Here is a 21,227-nt window from a genome sequence, read left to right as displayed (position 1 = left end):
CTTTCCAATTTTTTTTAGGTTGATGCTTTCCTTTCTTTTTGTATACCCGTATGTTTTTCGTCCTTATCAGTTTTTCATATTCCATTGCTTTCCCTTCGTCGCTTTCCATTTCTTTAACTCGCTGTGTGTGTGTCGGTGTTTTTTGTGTTATATGTGCAAGATCTGATTTTTTCGAACTGGAAGGGCAAGATTTATAGCCTTGATAAACCCCTGTAGTATGAGACGCCTTGCATTAGTTGAAGAGAACATCGGAAAAGTAGAAAGAATAAAAGAAAAAAGTCACCTGATTGGGGTTAAATATTACTGTTTTCCGTTGTATTGTGCACTTACTATTACCGAACATCAGAAGTTACGTTTGACTAGTAACCAAGGAGACTCATTCCTACCTCATATCTAACTCAACTTCCATGCAACCACAGCTTAAGATTTGAATTTTGGAAGTGACCTAGTTCCATCAGATGAAAACAGTACAGCTGTAGTATCTAATAATATTACTTGTGTTGCTTCTGAATGCGATGTAGACTTCTTATTTCTTTATTCGTCACCTCTTCACACTGGTGACGTATTTTAAGCACGTTTAGCGCCCCCCCCCCCCCTTTTTTTTTACTGGATCCTCCTGACGACTGTGAGGAAATTAGGAATCAAAGCGGGCTCTATATAACCCTCTGTTTCGAAAAGTTTCTTTCTGCATAACAGCGTTTGAAGAGCAGGAAAAAAGTGAAACTTACGACATGACTGGCTCTTGTTAGCGCAAGGCGATATGTAAAGCAGGGAGGACAGCTGACAGTAAAAGGAATGATGAAGGCTGTACCGTATCTAATCCCTCCAGTTTCAGAGATCTTTCCATCGCTTAATCATATCATTTGGAGTAAAAAAGAAAGCCTGTCATCGGATTAAATGGGCTGACCCATTTCCAGCGTATACTAATAGCCTGAGGTAATGGTGATTACCTGTGACTGATAGCATGTTGCCTGATGATTATATGCTACCTGTAATTGTGTTGGTAATATATATATATATATATATATATATATATATATATATATATATATATATATATATATATATATATATATATATATATATATAATTTGTTACCGGTATAGTACTAGGCTATATGTCCACTTACTAATTGACTAACCGGTGTTACTAATGGCATTACTAAGCCCAGCTACTGCTCATGATACTATTGATGTTACCAACCTCTCCAGCTACGAGTTACATAACTGATGCAGTTACTGATGGCTGAGTTGCTACTTACCATTTATTGAATACCTTAGTAATGATACAAACCTGTGCAATAACTAATAACATTACTAATGGGTTGTTACGTTACTGTGCAGGGTGTGCGTGTGGTATATGCGTGCTGGACAACAAGAAGGGGTGGAGTCTGGAGTGTGGGGTGAGGGACAGCTATCTCTTCAGGGTCAAGGATTACGGAGGCATCAGAGCTAATTTCGATTTTGGTGAGTACAGAGGGAGGGAGGGGAGGGGATGGTTTTATTGTATGCTTCTGTAGAAATATAGATGTACAGACGTGGACAAAAGTTCGCCAAACTTTTCATTTCTTCTATTTTCATATTTCCTCTTCAGTATTCATAAGCTAGAGGGACTTAATGTGTTTCTAGGCGTTTGTATGATTCTTCGAGTTTGTTAAAGAACAGAGACCGGGGAGACTTTGGCATACATACATACAGACATATATATACTTCACAATAACTTTTTATTGCTTAATTGTGGCTGCCTCCAAGTTTTTATTCATCCTAGGAAAGGCTTATCGTACAGAAGGGGTTAAATAAAACCTCCAATAATTAACCTTTTCACTACATGGTGTCCTGAGCAGGGTAAAATCGTCTGGTAATGGCAGGAATAACCTAAGGAGGTCCTTTGGTCGAAGGTTTTATTCATTTGTTACATGTCCACAAATATGAGCGGCGTGCCACGTATATAAATGTTATTATAGTCAGTGGTAATTAGCCCAGCCTCCGTTCTCTGTCAATTAACTGTGTATGGAGTGACGTCATCAGGGCCAGACGTGGTCCACTATTTACACATTTTCTTGGCTTCAAGTTCTGTGTATAATTGTTTATACCTCTGTGTTCATTTAGTTCGGTTGCCCAACGCATTACAACTAAACCAAAGATATTATGAAAGGAAAAATGTCTGATCAGACAAAAGCATTTCCGATGATTCACTGCCTTGACACTTTGATTATCGTAGTGGGTAAGAACCTTTGTGAATACAGCCCTCGGTAGCGGCGTAGACGGGTAGCGACACCAAGGGAAAGAGGACACCACATATTATTGTTTTTAGCCTAATATTTATGTAGTTGAAAGTGGTTTCTCGGCATAGGGAACGCCATTGAACAATGCCAGTTATTGGATTATGTACAAGGAGTTTGGGAGTATGCTGAGGGAAATGTGTAGGGGGGTGGGGGGAAGATGGTCGCTAAGCATGCAGCCAGTGTGGCACTTATTGTCGGATTATGTCACTCAACTGATTTCAGGAATTTGCAATTTGACAGTTGTTCATTTATTTTTGGAATGATTTATTGGAGCATATGGGAGAAAGAGTAAATGTGGTAGACCTTGGTAGCACTTAGCGTTTAAGTGCAGTGGATCACGTGTATATATATATATATATATATATATATATCAATCAATCAATCAATCATTTCCTGTGGCACCCTCGGGGATGCATAGGGCCTCGATGAACTCACACCACCACATCCTATCTTGTGCTAACTCCTCAAGATCTCCCCAACACTCATCTCCAGTTTCCCGTCTCATTGTCCTCACCCACGTCTCTTTTGGCCTTCCTCTACCTCTCCTACCAAGTGCCACCCACCCTGGTGTACCTCGTACTATTCCCTGTCTCCTATACACATGTCCTAGCCACTTCCATCGTGAGAATCTAACATATTCATCGATCGGCTGCACTCCCGTTATTTCTCTAATTCTACTATTTGGTATCCTTTCCCACCATTTAACTCCTAATATTCTTCTAAGTGCCTTATTTTCAAACACCAAGAATTTATTTTCCATAGTCACTGTGCTGTACCAAGACTCGTGTCCATAAATTAAGATACTCCTAACCATTACCTTATAAAGTTTGATTTTTGTATGCACAGAGAAATTGTTATTATTCCAAATATTTTTAAGCATTCCCATTGCCTGATTAGCCTTCTTTAACCTTTCCTCGAATTCAAAGTTCAAAGAACCATCCTTATATATATATATATATATATATATAAAGTCACTTAAGTACTCAACTAACGTGATCTTGTTGTGGGGTTTGAAAATTTAGGTAATGGTCAAGGGATTCTTAGATCATGTTTGTGGGCTATTATTATTAATTGGAAAGATGTATTTAAGCAAATTGTGAAAGTGCTGTGTGTGTGGTAATCCCAACACAGTTCCTGTTGCTGAGAGTGATGGCAGTCAGGAGCTGGTGTGTTTAGCGGACTTGTTACATGTGTGGCAGTAACAGAGATGTCAAAGCACAGTTACGACAGTTAATGCCACCAATTGGACGGAGAGATAGAATACTTCCCCTGTAACCTAAAAAGGACCCTTTTGTTTCCAGTCTTTCTCCTTACTGTCCTCTGCTCTCCTGTCCACTCTCTCTTCTAAGTATTTCCATGTCTCTTTTGGCCTTTATTTTCCCTCTGCTACTATCAGGTTGGACGTTAGGTTTCATGGCATGGATAGTTTAAGGATTTCCCACACCAGTTCAGCGCTACACCACCTTGACGTCAAAACGGCTTCAACGTCACCACTTCATCGTCAAAACAGCTTCATCGTCACCACTTCATCGTCAAAACAGCTTCATCGTCACCACTTCATCGTCAAAACAGCTTCATCGTCACCACTTCAGCGTCAAAATAGCTTCAACGTCACCACTTCATCGTCAAAACAGCTTCATCGTCACCACCTCATCGTCAAAACAGCTTCATCGTCACCACTTCATCGTCAAAACAGCTTCATCGTCACCACTTCAGCGTCAAAACAGCTTCAACGTCACCACTTCAGCGTCAAGACCACTACATTTTCCCTTTCTGCCGTTGCCTTTCTTTGCCTTGGTGTCATATGGCCTTTGTTGCCTAGCTTTGGCATATTCAGTCAGTCAGTCATTCAATCAGTCAGTCACCATTAGCACAGTGAGGACAGTTGATACGACCATACTTGATAACACCACTACCACAGTTGATACAGCCACTACATTTAACACCACCATCACACTGAACATCATTACCATCGTTAATACCACTCCTACCACAGTCAGCGTCATCATTCCTATAGTTAATTCCACTACTGCCACAATCAACACCATCACAGCCAAGTTAGCATTATCACTGCCATAGTTCATACCACCACTTCCACAGTTAACACCATCGCTATCATAGTTAAATACCACCACTACCACAGTTTTAACACCACCACCATCACAGTTAACACCACCACAGTTAAATCCTCTTAACATATTAATCATACTAGTACCACAAATGCATCAGCTAATACAGTTAACACCACCTGCCAGTATTTAACACCACTACAACTGCAGATACCACCAGCATTACCACATTAAAATCCTTTCAGTATTATACCATTATCACTTACCATCATTACCACAGTTAATGCAACCAAAATTATAATATTCAGCTGCTGATTCCTTTAGTTGTCCTCCTTGGAATGAATAAAAACGTCTTGAGGTAACCAAAATAATAACAATAATAATAATAATAATAAGGAGGGGAGGGAGTACAGTAATAATAATAATAATAATAATAATAATAATAATAATAATTATGAGGAAGCGGAAGAGGAGGAGGATATTTCAAACTGCTTAGGAGGGGAGTACAACAACAATAATAATAATAATAATAATAATAATAATAACAATAATGGACCGCAGTCTGTTTGTATGTTTGTCTGGCTGCTCCTAGACGCGTGAACCGATTTTGGTGTAACTGCAAGAAGGGCCCGGAATGTGTATACAGTATATTTTTTTTTTTTAAATTCTGAAAAATAAACAAAGGGTGACGGATCAGACGAGCATCGATGGCCAATAATAGCAGTAGTAGTAGTAGTTGTTGTAATAAATAAGAATAATGAAAACTACTCCTACTATGAAAAGTTTGCGTGAGATTCTTCCATCATCACCATTACAACCATCTCCACCACAACTACAACCATCTCCACCAGAGCTACCACCATCACCACAACTACCACCACTATCATGACAACTACAACCATCTCCACCACAACTATCACTATCACAACTACAGCCATCTCCACCACAACAACCACCATCTCTGTCACTAACCACAATAGCAAATGCACCTCTTTTTCTCCGTATCTCCACCACGGTAATAGCAATCTCCCTCAGCTACCATCATCTCCACAACCACACCAGTCTCACTACAGCTAAACCCGTCCTCACCACAACTAGTCATAACCAAAACTACCACCATCACCACGACAAATATCCCCTCCACAGGTACCACCATCTCCACCGCAAGTTCCATAATCACCATCAACTACACCACAACTACCATAATCTCCACTATCATCTTCACTACAGTACAACCACCATAATCTCCACAAACGCAACCATCTCCATCACATCTACAACCACCTTCACCACAGTTACCACCATTACCACATCTGCAGCCACCTCCACCACAGTGACTCCCATCTCCACCACAACTACAACCACCTCTATCTCCGGCAGGTTTCGAGGTGGGGAATGAGAAGGGTTTCCCGCTGTCCATCACCAACTCTAAGAAGGGAGGATACCACAGGAGACAGGTGAGAGAGTAGTAGTAGAAAAAAAGAGGCTTGTCTGCGTGAAGGTAAACCCGATACAGTACACTACAGACTGGAGTTGCCCTTCTGCAGTCCACCATTCTCCTGTTGGGGGGTTTGGTAGAGAGTTGAGGGACGTTTGTATGACCGGGTAGCTCCTCTGCTTGTCTATATCGGTGCCACCACATGAAGGTGTCCCACTCTAGGAACAGGTGAGAGATAAAGGTAAATAGATGACGTACCACTAAATAGACGACTGAAACGATACATGCTGAGATAAGCACATACAGTAGCTTGGATAGATTGGTAAGGAAATAGGTAGCTACGATATATATATATATATATATATATATATATATATATATATATATATATATATATATATATATATATATATATATATATATATATATATATGCTACATTGGTAAGGAATTATATAGATTTACACTACCGAGATAGCCGTGGATGGATTGGTTAGAAAATGGAACCAGGAGATGATACAGCAGATGTGCAGAAGTGTGTGTGATAGATAGAATAGATTGTCAAGGGATTAGATAGATAGACAGATAGGTAAGTAATTAGATAGAGAGGTGTGTGGCAAGATTGTACCGATTGTACGTTAAAATGGCTCACATTCCTGTACTGAGATTGATGACGCCAACTTACCTGATGATAAAAGGTTTGTAGATTAATTACACAGATGCATTTATAGGTAATGCTAACATATGTGATGAAAACATGTAATACTTAGATTTGTATATAAACTGTAGAGTCCTTATTAAATATGTTTTATTTTAAAGTTTTGATTCTGAAAGCAGTGAATCAGTGAAGCGTATTTTTTTCCCCTAATATCTGTTAGTGACTAATTATTATGTTGTTTTGAAGTAATTTTTTAAATCAGTCATTACCTAAAAGCATGTTTAAGAAAAAAAATGTGTTAATAATGTAACTTCATGACCTAGGCTTTTACCCATGCTGCCCGAGAATATCAAATGGCTAAGTAAGGAACATCTGTTTACAATCGTATAGAAAACGTTGACTTTCTTATGGTCTCCCTTTCAGAATTTAAAAGACAGTGGTACTATTCATGATGATACTTTGATGATGAATACAGGAGTGTGAAATTCATAGACGAATTCTGTAGATCCCTAGGCAGATAATGGTAACTTTCCTGGTTATAGGTGGACATGTGGGTTAATTGTACACAACGAATTTTAAACAGTGATGGAGGGATAGGATGGAGAGGTATATGAGAGAGGGGGGTGTAAGTTGGGAAGGGGAGCGCTGCAGAATGACAGGGGACAGTGTGACAATGGAGGTGATTTGTTTGTGGCCACCCCTTATGGGATTAAGGCATCTGGCTGTAGAGAGAATTTTATACATCCCCAGACAGGTAACTTTCCTGATGATAGGTGGATCTGTGGGTTAATTATAGACAGTGGTAATTCTCTGACGGTTCTTCTCTTCAGGATGACACTGCCAGGAGTTCTGACGTGGCCCTAGAAGCTCCCCAAGCGGGCAAGAGGCAGGACGGTCATGGAGTCAGGGCAGCGTAAGTTAATGTCCGCCCTCTTGTTTTACCCGTTGAGTGGCCATGTGTGTGTGTGTGTGTGTGTTTATAAATCCACAATGCCTAGACCTGGATTTGCGAACTTCTGATCAGTTCCTTGTCATAACTATACAGTAATTTGCTTTTGTCGCAGGAAGGAAAAGAGTTCAGCATCTTCCTGTATCTCTTGTTCTTTTGAGAGTTTCAAGTATGTTCTGCCACCGAGGTAGTAGGCTGGTCTCAAACATTCGTTTGTCTGGACAATATTAGCTAAAATCCTCCCTAAAGTTTAAAGATTTCCCTGGAGTTGATTAAAATAATGTGGCAACAAGAACAACAGACATCATTACTTTGAGAAAGTTAATAGATTATTTCTGTCCTTTTGACTGTGACAGGATGCCCGAAATCAGAAAAAAAAAAAAAAAATGAAATGTATTAACAGCACTTCAGATGGGTGATCACTCACGTTGAAATAGTTAATTGTGTTGTCTTGTACAGCAACTCCTGGCCACTTCCCCAAGATCTCCGGCCGCCCCCACCCCTGAGCCAAAGTCTTCCAGAGAGAGGCTCACCCGTCTACGAGGTCCCGGCACAGAGGAGGCACGTGGTTGGCCCGTTCTCCATGGAAAAAGTTCGTGTTGGTCAGCCGTCAGTAGAGAGAGGTGTTCCTGGTCAGGCAGTAACAGAGAGTAGTGCCCCTTTTGTTCATTCACCAGTGGAAAAAGGAGACACTGCCACTCTTGTGTCACTAGAGAGAAGGCCTGTTATTGAAGCATCATTGGAGAGGAAGCCTGTTTACCAAGCACCAATCGAAGAGGGTGTTCCTGTTGCCCAAAACTTAGTTGAGAGGAGGACTACCACTGACCAAATTATTAACAGACCAAGGCCGTCCTTCCCGCCACAGAGGACAAGGAAGCGCAGCAGAAACTCCAGGCGACCTTCACGAGCGCAGAGTTTCCTGTCATGGCTCCCCTGGCCCTTCAGTTACTTCGTGTCCTCGCCCGATCCCACTCCAGCCCCAGCCGACCCCGTTCTGGCCTCCCCTAACAAGCGCTCCCACACTCATTTCAAGGTGTTTCGTGAAGACGACTTGCAGCAGGGCTTCAGTGTGCCGCAGCAAGACTTTAGTGTGCCACAGTTGCCTCCCCCGCTAACACCGCCTCCAGCATTGCACCACTCGCAGCCACAGCCACACTTTCGACCACACCCACACCACCGCCAGACCTCCACACAACCACCACCTACAGTCGGCCCAGAGATTGCACAGGTTTTGAAGGTGAGATTCACGGTAATTATTATCTGTAACAGCAATATATCTAACTGCTGTCCTGTATACATGTATATCTACCGGATTTATCTGACCACGTTACTGACACCTTTCTTGCTCACATGACGAGAATCACAGCACATGTATAATATTAAAAAAAAAAAAAAAAAAAAGTCCTCAGGGTTCCTTGTCTTTGCGTAGCCCCTGTTTTTCCATTAAATTGGGATTGGGTTTGAGAAATGTGTATTGCTTCAGATACCTTTACGCAGTTATCTTATCAAGGTATGTAATGAGAAAAATTACCCTAACAGTGATATGAACTGATCTGACTGACTGGCTAAAGACCACCTGTGTCCAGATGACAAGAGTGATGTATGCGCAGTTTAAAGGACAGAAGTTGAACATACACTGAATTGCTACTTATCGCTCATTAAATAAGATTTCAAATTGAGTGAGAGGATTTAATCCCCAAGCTAGGCAACTATGGCCATATAGCCCTGCTAGGTTAAAGGAGCGCGCTACCACTCCCGGCACGGCAATCCCGGGCGAGGCTCGAACTCGCAATCCCCCGATCACGACTACGATGCTCTACCACTGAGCCACCGTGCCCCCCAAATTGAGTGAGAGTAAAGAGAATATTCCATGCTCTGCTGTACATTCTTGTGGGTGTGTTCAGATGAAGTGCTGTATGGACCTTAAATTTGCATGCGTGTATGGTTCGTCCACATAGAATATGATAAATGTCTTCTTTTTTTAAGTAATTCATGCCGGAAGGTTGGCACGCTGCCGAAAACCTGGCAACTGGAATGCAGTATTGAAAAACCACTTTCAAGTAGAGTTGGGCCGATAGGCAATTTTGTTGATTACCGATGAATCTATCTATCTATATACCTAGGCTGCTTCCCCCAAGGAAAGGGAGGTAGCCGAGACAGGACGACACACTCCCCATTTACTCATCCATTCAAACACATTCATTCGCATCTTAGCCCCAAAGGGGAGAACGGACAGATCCTCACCGTACCACACCGCACAAGGGTCAACTGCGCAATGCAATCAGTGACATCCGCAGCAGGGCCCGACAGCAGAGCTGGTTTACCCCTGCCACATCGTAACAGAACCATCCCCTTACCCGCACCGGACCTGACTAGCTGATCAGAACAAATGCGGGAGAATATCCCCTCAGAGCTGCGTCATCACTTATTCATTCACAATTTCTCTCCATTTATTTCTGTCACGCACAGCCACTCTTCCTTGCTCAACAGACATCCGTCTCGCATCCAGCGCTCTCTTCACACTGTCCATCCATCCTATTCGTGGTCTTCCTCTCAGCCTTACACCTCTCACATCAGATCTAGTTATCTTTTTCACCAATCGCTCATTATCCATTCTCTCCATATGCCCAAACCATCGTAACACTCTCTGCTCAACTCTACCAGCCATCTCCCGAACAACTCCAGTTCTCCTTCGCACTTCATCATTTCGCACTCGATCCATACGTGTCACTCCACACATACTCCTCAGACACCTCATCTCCATTACATTCATACTTTTCCTCTCTGCTACACCCATATTCCATGTTTCAGCCCCATATAACGCAGTCGGTACCACAACACCCTCATACAACCTTCTCTTTACATCCATTCTAAGTGAACGACATCTAAACACTGTTTTCATTCCTCCCAGCACCTTTCCTACTTCATTTATTCTAAACTTCACTTCTGCATCTATTCTTCCATCCACAGCAACATGTGACCCTAGATATTTAAAACACTCTACCTCCTCAAGCAACTCGCCATTCAAAACTATATTCATCCCCCTACCATCTACCAACCTCGTACACTTCATCACTTTACTCTTATTCTCATTTACTTTCAATTTCCTCCTTTCACACACCCTTCCAAACTCCTCTGCCAACTGTCTCAATCTCTCCTCTGAATCACCCACCAGTGCAGTATCATCTGCAAATAGCAGCTGCTTCAGATTCCACTCTCCACCATCAACATCACCAGACTCAGACCTCCACCTAAAACTCTAGCATTCACCCCACTTACAACACCATTCATGTAAATATTAAACAACCAAGGCGATATCACACATCCCTGTCGCAGCCCCACTCTCACGGGAAACCAATCACTCACAGCATTTCCAACTCTTACACACGCTCTACTATTTACATAAAAACTTTTCACCCCTTTTAGTAACCTACCATCAAGTCCATACAGTCTTAAAACAGTCCACAAAGTCTCCCTAGCAATTCTATCATACGCTTTCTCTAAATCCATGAATGCCCAAAACACATCCTTGCCTTCCGCTAAATACTTTTCACACACGTCTCACAGCAAACACCTGATCCATGCATCCCCTCCCTCTCCTAAAGCCACATTGCTCATCACCAATCACTCCCTCTGTACCCTCTCTAACTCTCATAATTAACACTCTGCCATAAACCTTACCTATAACAGTCAACAGACTTATACCCCTAAAGCTAGTACATTCATACTTATCACCCTTGCCTCTATACAACGGGACCACACAAGCACTTGCCCAGTCAATCGGCACCATACCGTTCACAAAGCACACATTCAACAATCTTACTAACCAGTCAACAATAGTCACTCCACCACCCTTCAGGCATTCCACAGCACACCGATCCATACCTGTAGCTTTCCCTGTTTTCATCTCCTTTACTGCCTTCTCCACTTCCTCCTTCGTGATCAAAGAATCACTCAGCTCTCCCAACACATTTATTCCTTGCACCCTTCCATCCGCCACAATCTCAGCCACCCTTTCCTCCTCTACATTTAACAATCTTTCAAAATACTCTGCCCATCTCTTCCTTACTGCATCCATCTCGATTAACATCCTTCCATCCTCTGCTTTTACACACTCTTCCTTCCCAGACTCTCCCTTTCGCACCCTTTTCACCTCCTCCTAAAACATTTTCTTATTCTGTTGAAAATTCTCTGTCAGCCGCCTACCCCACCTCTCATCTGCTGCCACTTTAGCATCACGCACAGCCCTTCTCGCCCTATTCCTCTTTTCCTTATACCTTTCATATGACATCTCATCTTTCCTCTGCAGCCACACTTCATATGCACGTCTCTTCTCAGCCACAGCCATACGTACTTCCTCGCACCACCATTCACTTCCTTTTCTTACACCACCACCCACACGTCTCACACCACACCTCTTCTGCATGCCCCACCACAGCACTCTTAAACAACTGCCATTCCTCCTCCACACTGCCATTTTCCTGATCTTTCACTGCGTTCCACTCATCTTTCAATTTCTCCTGATACTCTATTTTTTTTCTCTCTTTTATCCAACTCACTTTCAAAAACTCCCTGCCACACCTAACCCTCCTAGCTCTCACCCCATCTCTTACCTACTCTTAACTTTCCCTCCACCAGGTAGTGGTCAGACATACCTCCACCCTCCCCTCTCACATCCAACAATCTTCCTATTACATTCGTAGACACAACCACATAGTCCATCAAAGTTCTATCAACAACCCTTCCTCCCTCCTGTCTCACCCATGTATACTTATAAATATCTTTCTTCTCAAACCGTATTTCCAATCACCATCTCTCGCTCAACACACATCGCTATCATTAGCTCCCCATTTTCATTTCTTCCAGGCACACCATGCATACCAACTACACCTTCAACTGCTACATTTTCCACTTTAGCACTCAGATCTCCCATCATTACCACATTCACATTCACTCCAAAACCCTGCAGACACTCATCAACATCATTCCAGAAAGACTCCCTCTCTTCTTCATCCCTTTCACTACCAGGCCCATATGCACTCACAAACACCCACAACTCACGTTCAAATTTTACTTTCACGCACATCAGTCTCGATGACACCTCCTTCCATTCAGTCACACACTGCTGTACTTCCAGACTCACTAACAAGGCCACACCTCTTGACCTTCCTCTGTCAACACCTGACAATCTTCATTCACACTTCCAAACATAGACTCACCCTTCCCTTTCATCTTCGTTTCACTCAAAGCTAACACATCCAACTTTCTTCTCAAAAACATTCTCCCAATCTCCTCCCTTTTAGCCTCAATCGTACTACATCCACTCACATTCATAGACCCAGTCTTCAGGGTACGGGGATAACTCCATCCCCCATCCCTTTCTCTGGCCTGTCTCTTTCTAGGAACTAAAAAACAGAGGAGGGGGCCCCTAGTCCCCTCACCCCGCCCCTTTTAGTCGCCTTTTACGACACGCAGGGAATGCGGTGGCAGTATTCTTCCTAACACAACCTGGCCACAGAGTAGTAGTACCACCCCATAGTGCGGCCAGATTTTGTCCCCCCCGCCACAAGGGGGCCGATGAATCGGTAGTCCATAATCGGCCGATTATTAAGAAATTTTAAATGTGATTAATCTTCATGAAATATTGGCAGCACAAAGTTAAAGACATCACCCTAATGTTATTTTCAATTTTGTTTAATGCCCAACTGCCATCTCCTGTATGGAGAGCAAATATTATTTGCCATTCGTCTGTAGTCTAGTTTTGCTTTGTTGCAACATCTCATTCTTTGCATCCTGGTTGTTGTATTTTGTTAGAATTTGCCATTTTTCTTGTTCTTGTGTGATCCTAGATGCTACTAGAAATGGTAGTGTATAGAAAATGTATCAGTGTTTATGAAGAACTATAACAAGATGAGAAACTTATTTTTTTTAGTTTCATTATTTGTCTGTTTCGTGATGTGGGAAATGGTAAAAATAAACAGGCGGAGCACATAAAACTAATATAGATAATGTACGGTAACTAATATACATTTGTATAGGAACTTGCCTGAATTAAATGCTTTGGAGAGGGTATAAGTTTTGGCAAGATCATCATACTCACATACTGACTTTAATGCATGTTAATATAAAAGACAGATATAAGCTTCTTCAACTAATTGGCTCCGATTATTCGGTCAAAAGGCCGATTACCAATTATGGTAATCGGCAAAGTGGCTGATTACCGATTACCTGCCGATTGAACGGCCCAACCCTCTTTTAAAGGCCTAATTGCTTTTTGTGTCTGTCTATTTCACTTTTTTTTTTTCTTGATAAAACTACCAAAAATTACCCAAAGCACCATGTTAGCACAAAAATGTTGAAAAGTGTTTAGTATTGTACACACACAGACTGGAATCTACGACACCTGCTTTGTGTGACGTCATGCTCGGCTGGAACTGTGCTAGATTACTCGTGATCAGACCACGTCAGTTGTAAGAAGGACTACAATGTTGTTTATCATACTACAGAAATCCTTGCATGAAAATGATGAGCTGTGTGTGTGTGTGTGTGTGTGTGTGTGTGTGTGTGTGTGTGTGTGTGTGTGAAGCCAGTATTGTACAGTATGGGTTCCCCACAGGTGCAATGGGATACCCCAGCAGACACCGATCACGTACCGTCCTTCGCCGCGAGGATGTTTGTGGTGAGGGAAGCGCCCAAGGACTACCACCCTCCAGGCTACACCCCGAGCCCCGGCGAGCTCACTGGGGAGAGAGTTGAGGTGCCCAGGACTAAATTTTTCTGCGAGGAACAGAAGTACCTGCCGGGGATATACGCAGACACCCAGCTGGGCTGTAAGGTAAGGAGAGCAGTTGGAAGGGGAAGGGGAATAAAGTCACAAGAGGTCAAGCTAAGGGAAGGAGAATGCCTGATGATGGTTAGCCCAAGTAGGAGGTGAGAGGTCGTGGATGAAGAGATGAGTATAATACAGTACGATACAGTCGTTTTGTGATCCTCAGATTAATATATGGATGTGGAGCATGGACTCTGTTGGAAAGACAACTCAATTTGAGAGTGGAAGTACGTGGTCGGAGAAGAATGTATGGAGTTAAGTGAAGATATAATCAAGTGACGAGGGTTGGAAGCATGATGATGTTGATGTGGATATACTGGATTTTTTTTTTTTTTTTTTTTTTTTTTTAATGGAGTGCATGGAGAGCGAGATTGGCTAAGAGAGTATATGTGAGTTTGGTGGAGAGAGAGAGAGGGGGGAAAGGATACCAAGAAAGAGGTGAAGGGGCAAGATTGAGAGATGCAGTATATGAATGAGAGTAGTGCGGGACAGAGGCAGGGCTGTCTGACAGTGAGGGTAGGATGGCATGGAGAGTTGTTCATTGTCGCTCCCAGTAGCTAAAGACATCTCACTCTAGACAGAGAGATAGAAAGATATACAGGTAAACAGGTAGAACTCTGTACAGTGATATATGATGTTCATTAGTTACTTGTCCAGTGTTCTTATAATTATGTATGATACCTGACAGGTGTTCCACTTATGTGTTCCGGCGGCCATGGGCAATACTCTGACAAGTTTCCTGTGCCCCAACATGACACTGTTTGACCAGTCTGTGCTGCAGTGCAACTGGTGGTTCCACGTCAGCTGTGAGGAATCAAGCAGGCACTTTGACGCCAACTTGCCCTTGGCTATCAGCTACCGCAAGATCAACTCTGCATTGTTGCCATTGTCAGCAGTGAACAACCTGAACAGCGTGTCCTTGCTGGCCCACAACACCAATGGCTTTGTCAGTCGCATCTCTCGTGCCATGGACTTTTCAGAGGAAGAGACAGATCCTGAAACTATTGAGGGTGAGAGCAGGACAGCAGAGGGGGAGAATGAAGGTGATGAGTCAAGTAGTGAGTCTGAACACATCACAGATTCACCACGAACCTTCCCTGCACCTGACATTTCTCCAGATCAGATCGCGATGCTAAAAAGGTTTTATAAATTACTGGAAGTTGCGCAGAATCATTGACATCTGATTCATAAGATACAAACGGGTTCACTAGTCGCAGTTCCATAGCATCTGAAAACAACTCTTATAAAACATTTTCTTAACAAACTGTTTTTTTTAATGTAAGTACCATGTACTATTTTATGAAAACCGGTGATTTGGTACCTAGAAAAGGAGAAATGACAGTGAAAACTACGTTTTTTATATGGAAGTGCATTAGACAAACTGTTGGTGCTCAAAAACAATGATTTTGCGATGATGAGTGAAAGACGTGAACAAAATCTTCATATATGCAACTTCTGGAGATGTAGTGTGCGTGTGTGTGTCACAGTGTGTGTGTGTGTTAAGCTGTGCAGCGAGTAAAAAAAAAAAACAGTGAGATAAAAATTAAGTAATAATGTTAAGAACTAATCAAAATTTACCTATCAGAATCAGGATTTATTATTAATGGTTGGTGGGGGCACTCACCGTCCACTCACTCGATGTAGTGCTGCTCTCGGGTCCCTGCCCTTTCCACTTTTCCTTCTTTCCATCCTTTCTCTTCTGCCTTTCTTTCTTTTATTCATTCATCTTCCCTCTATCAACGGGTGACCCTGCACTGAGTGACAAGCGTTCTGGTTTCCTGTATGTGACCAGGCTATTGTATGGCCTGTTTCCCTTTATAGGAGGGATAAATCTTAAAACGAACAAGCGGTTTCCTGTGTAATGGGGTCTGTATAAGCCTGCGTTGCCTGCTGGCAAAGGGGGGATCCTCTGTTTGGCTCAGTGGTAAGATGCGCACTTATGGAGCGCTAGAGCTTGTGATCGAATCCCAGTCAGACCAATGTGATTAATTTGTTAAGTTTCAGTTTGGTTATAACATAGGTTGGCAGCGGTATGGGATGTGAGGCGAGGCTTGGGGGGCAATGATGTTGGTTAGCTGACAGCGTCCTAGTCCTTACATCCCCCGGGTGAGCTGTTTGGTGTGGTCTGCAGCGTCCCCAGTGGTGGCCTCCTGTGCTACGCTACCGTGTGTTTGAAACTCGCCAAATTAATCACCAAGGGGAGATAAGAGTGATGTAATGGGGTCTGTTAAAGCCCGTGTTGCCTAGAGGTAAAGGGGGGATCCTCTGTTTGGTTCAGTGGTAATGTGCGTGCTTAAGGAGCGCGAGGGCCTGAGATCAAATCCCGGCCAGACCAGTTTAATTAATTTGTTAAGTTTTACTTCAGTTATTACACTTGTACACCAGGGAACCATTTACTATGCTGGGTGGTAACCATATAACTATGTTATGGCGCCTGGTGGTTCAGTGGGCAATTAAGGCGCTCCAAACGGATTGGGCCGGTGCAGGTCTATATCCAAGGGGTGATTGGGGTCTATTGTTCACATAAGGCCACTCAGGGATGAGTGAGGCTGGTCATTCATCTTAAATGTCAGGTTCAATTTGCCTAGCCCCGGGCTCCTATGCTCCTCGTGGAGCGACAGTGGATTAGATGATGAATGAATGAAATTATTATTAGTACTATTATTGTGTCATTGTGTTGTCTTTGTCACTGCTTTTTTTTTTTTTTTTTTTTTTTTTTTTTTTTTAGTGCGATCATTATAAAACGTACAGTTAGTGAGTTTTGGAAATATTTTGTATAATGCTATGACAGTCCTGTGAACCCCAAAGTGCTCATGTTATGTAATTGGCTGTGTTCAAATTGCCCTTAAAGACTCGTCATTGCACTGTATCTGTATACAGTTTAAACTTCACAGTTTTCATAGTAGCTGACTAGATAGAGTGATTTTAAATTAATATTATATATTTTATATACTGTACAGCATTGTGATAGAGCCAGGAAGGTTTCAGTAAGCCCTGTTTATTCCAACCCTTAATATTGCAAGCTTCCATTACATCATGTAGGTAAATCTGAAGGAAGGCACACTAACCCTTTTAATACAGTATGTTTTGTATTCCACACTTCCTGTCTGCCTGTCTTCTGGTGATTTTATTCAGCTTTGGAGAAACTTAGAACTGGAACGGTCAGTTACAACCTTTATCATTCTACCCATTGTTGAGGGACTCCCCCAAGTTAAGTAAAATTGTCCAGACAACGATGATAAGATATAAAAAGAAGACCACTGTATTTATGGGGCTGTGCTTGTTCAGAATGTGAGGTAGAGAATAACTTGTTATCCAGGCATTGCATATAATGTTAAGTACAGCTCAAAATGATAAAAGTGTAAAACCGGAACCATCCCTCCCCTTCTTTTAGTGAATATGGCAAACTTACACCCTGCATTATTATTGCAGTCTGACATGTACAGGACGTCCTGAGGTGTAGAAGGGAGCAAATTGCACCTGTACTGCCTTCTCTGATTTTTTTCGTTCTTGAAATGAAAATGTCTTATCAAGGATCTCCCCACTCTGTGAGTTTGAATGAGGATGATGAAAAATAGGTATGAATAATGATGATTTTGAGAAATAGGTACTGTATAAGTAATGGTGAGTGAATTATGATGGAAATGAGAAATGGAGTTAGAATGATGATGGATGAGATCAATAGAAATTGGGTCTGAATGATGTTATAAAGTGAAAAGTCTCACTTGTAACCCCCTCTCCCCCTGTTGCATGGGAACTACCGGTACTGCACTAGGCTGCTGGCATCACGGTTGTACTTTTAACAATGTCCAGTGCAGTTGATATCCATACTTCAATAAAGCAACCCTATATTTCAGTCATTGCATATTCAAACATTCCCTCTCTCAAGCTTCCCAGTGTTTCAGTCTTGCCTTCTCAAAATTTATGTATTATATAATGCTTTGATGATTGTATGTCAGTATAAATGTACTTTATGTGTAGAATTGACTTAAAGTCCTGCTGAGTGGAAGAGTGGTGTATTTTAGCTGTCTGTGATCAGTACTGTTGTGCCTAATTTTATTGTTAATGTCCTTACCATATTGTTTAGTATGTATATTATAATATTGAGTCCAAAACAGATTGATCATTCACTCATTGATACTGCATAGTATTACATGATTCTAGTAGATTCTGTTATTGTAATCCGATGGTTCAGCTGTGCTTTTGGCTTAGTTTGGTGAATTATTCCATTATGCCATTGGTTTATTGCATTGGACTAATATTTCAGTAATCATTAAGCTAGAATGGTGGCTATGCTATTCCAGAATTTCCACAGTTTCATTGCTCAGTTTTTCAGTCTGAAGGAGCTCTGACATAGGATTGAAATAAAGAGGGTTTACTGCAGAGTACAAGTTAAGTCTGCCCCCTGGGTGCAACATGCCAGGCAGTCTGCAAGGGAGACTCCATTATGAAGATAAGACAACTCTTTTCGTGGTGTGTTTGTCTCATTTAATCATTGTTAACCACCTCACTATGATGTCATCTGTTGTCAGTTCTGGCTAAAACCACTTGATTTTACTCAGGACAGACTTCTGAACTTGAATGATTGACAGCAGCCTTTTTTTAGCCCTTCACAACGAGAGATCTCCCCTAAATTACGCTAAACCATCGGTTTGATAACCAAGGGAAACTAAAAAGCCACTGCTGTATTGAAAATATTTTTTAAGTTTTATTATTGATATTTTGCTTGATTATCCCAAGGATTACAAGGACATTCTTGTGCTTTAAACTAGCCGTAATAATCACGCGTTAGTCCTGTACTGTAATTGCAAAATTTGAGGAAGCTGACAGACGTGCCAGAATGAAGAAGCTGTTCATTCTTGATTTAATAAAGGATCTCTGGTATGCTGGCCATGGTATTACCCAGACTTGCCACTTCACCCCCTCAGGTAGTTCCTCTCACCCCCCGCCCACCAGTAGATGATGCTCTATACGCTCAGAAAAAGACATTGTAATTGGTTGTTGTAGTTATTTATGGTAAGGTGTAAGTATGAGTTAATGTATATTGTGTAGGCTAAAAGAACTTATGTGTTGATTTAGACATTGTTTAAAGTTTGGTTACATCCTACCATGACTTAACGTGTAATTTTACGATATCATAACTGTGAAAATATAACCACATTTAAATTTAAGGGGGGGAAAGTTATACAAATGTAAGCCAAATTGTATTTCATTGTTGATATAAATAATATCAGTGTGTGATGTCTGGTAAGCACTATTTAATTAGTTAATACTGTAGTAGAGAAACTGAGATTTGGCTGATTTGATAAACTGGCATGGATAAATGTGCAGTACAGTAATTGCCTTCTGGAGAAATTGATAAATTACACATGTTAAATTGACTGATTAAATTGTATCCTAGATGTACGGTAAACAGATACAGATATAGGTAATTACTTTGTGGATATATATGCCTTTGAGTAAATTGTAACCTGTATAAATGTAAGTACAGGTATGGATAAACTGGCTTGTTATATGTAAATGGGGTTTGAGGAACTTGTGCAAAATAAGAAAATACATCAATATTTCCTAGTACTGTGTTGTTCTGTACATATGTCTTGTCATTTATTTTGTTATATGCAATTCAATAAAGCTGTTGATTATGTCTTGGTATTTCCCACACATTAGGGATTCAGTAGATGGGAGGGAGAGATTCAGGTTATGGACTTTTTATTTAAATTTTTTTACCACATGACAATTATGTTTAACACTAGAGAGACCGCTTGTAGTGACGGTTAGAAGTATTCCATTATCCTCTTCACAACCTGATCTCTTTCCCTGAGCTAAATAAAATCGTCAGAAAGTACGGTAACAAGCATAAAAACATTACAGTATGTCATCAGACTGGAGGAGTGAAAGCATACGGTAGTTAACCCTTTTTCAAAGCTCATGCCTTCTCCAGATCATTTTATTCCACTGACTTTGAACTGGAGGGGTTGGATGCAGTCTTTATTTCTCCTTCACTGCTGTGTTATCATTTCAAGTAAAATTTTCCTTTGGTACTGAGGGAAAAAAAAAAAAATGCATCGCCACAAGAAAGAGTATTCTCAGTAATGTATAAAGACATTGATGTCAGTTGACTACGGTGTGCGCTAGTACAGTACTGTACTATTATACGACCGGTATATGTTACAGGATATAATTATTAGAAAGGTGGTTTAAACCTATCATGATTTAAAGTACCTGAATTTATTGCACATGGGCTTTTGCAAGAATAGTAATAAGAATAGCGCTAATATGCCACTCTTTAGGATATGATCAGGATAGAGAGGTTGCAACAACACATCAGCATGTAGACAGATATGATGGAGCTCGAGAGCCAAAGGTGGTCAGGGGTTCTTGATTGATGTCAGCATGTGGATACCTGACTAATGCAAGGGGAAAATCGCTCCAAGGTTCTTGTGGGAATTAACAGCTTAGTACCTCCAGATGACACAAAGGATAGCAGTTTGGGTTGGAAAATTAGGAATTCAAGTTGACTAGATTCATGAGTGGCAGTTAATATTAATTCAGCTACCACTAAAGCGAGAGCAGCAAGCAAAGGAGGTGGCCAACTCCAGAACAAGGTTTCTTACATTTTCCCACGTGAAAGAACTGCCATCCATGGTGTGAGCTGAGATAGGGAGGAAAGGTCAAAAGGGTCTAATAGCACAATAATACCAAAGGACGAATATCCAAGGATTCAGGACTGAAGACAATGAGGAAACGGTGCACACGAGCAGCACGAAAATCCTACCAAACAACAGGGTACAACCACCAGCGAAAGAAGACAATTTATACAGTACTAATCTTCCATAAAACAGCAGGAAAGAAAATGGCGTTTCACACAGCGTGGGGGCAGGGTGGTTCAATCGTAGTGCGCCTGACTCCAAACTAAAGGGTCGAGAAATTGCGCCTCGCCAGGATAGCTACCCTGCTAGGAGAGGTAGCGCTCTCCTGCCACCAAGCGAGGCTATATGATC

General features: G+C 41.7%; 1 protein-coding gene across 1 annotated transcript; it reads left to right on the top strand.

Moving 5' to 3' along the window:
- The first annotated feature begins 731 nt into the window (after window positions 1-731).
- On the top strand, window positions 732-15,686 carry LOC145405015 (uncharacterized). Its single transcript, XM_080276515.1, has 7 exons — window positions 732-744; window positions 1,344-1,466; window positions 5,734-5,810; window positions 7,279-7,361; window positions 7,857-8,634; window positions 14,014-14,232; window positions 14,915-15,686. Exons 1-7 carry the CDS (start codon window positions 732-734, stop codon window positions 15,401-15,403), a joined length of 1,782 nt encoding a protein of 593 aa, XP_080132641.1. The 3' UTR covers window positions 15,404-15,686.
- The last annotated feature ends 5,541 nt before the right edge of the window (window positions 15,687-21,227 follow it).

This window comes from Coenobita brevimanus, chromosome 65 (genome assembly GCF_032717465.1).
Source record: "Coenobita brevimanus isolate Jiangsu-jjx chromosome 65, ASM3271746v2, whole genome shotgun sequence".
Classification (NCBI taxonomy): Eukaryota; Metazoa; Arthropoda; class Malacostraca; order Decapoda; family Coenobitidae; genus Coenobita; species Coenobita brevimanus.
The sequence above is the reverse complement of the archived record's forward strand: the minus strand, read 5'-3'. Positions and strand labels throughout refer to the sequence as shown.

Bases quoted from the DNA above. Each gene is read 5' to 3' on its own strand.
- LOC145405015 (XM_080276515.1), top strand. The intron at 1,467-5,733 runs GTGAGTACAGAG...TATCTCCGGCAG, and splicing joins CAGAGCTAATTTCGATTTTG to GTTTCGAGGTGGGGAATGAG. The intron at 14,233-14,914 runs GTAAGGAGAGCA...GATACCTGACAG, and splicing joins ACACCCAGCTGGGCTGTAAG to GTGTTCCACTTATGTGTTCC.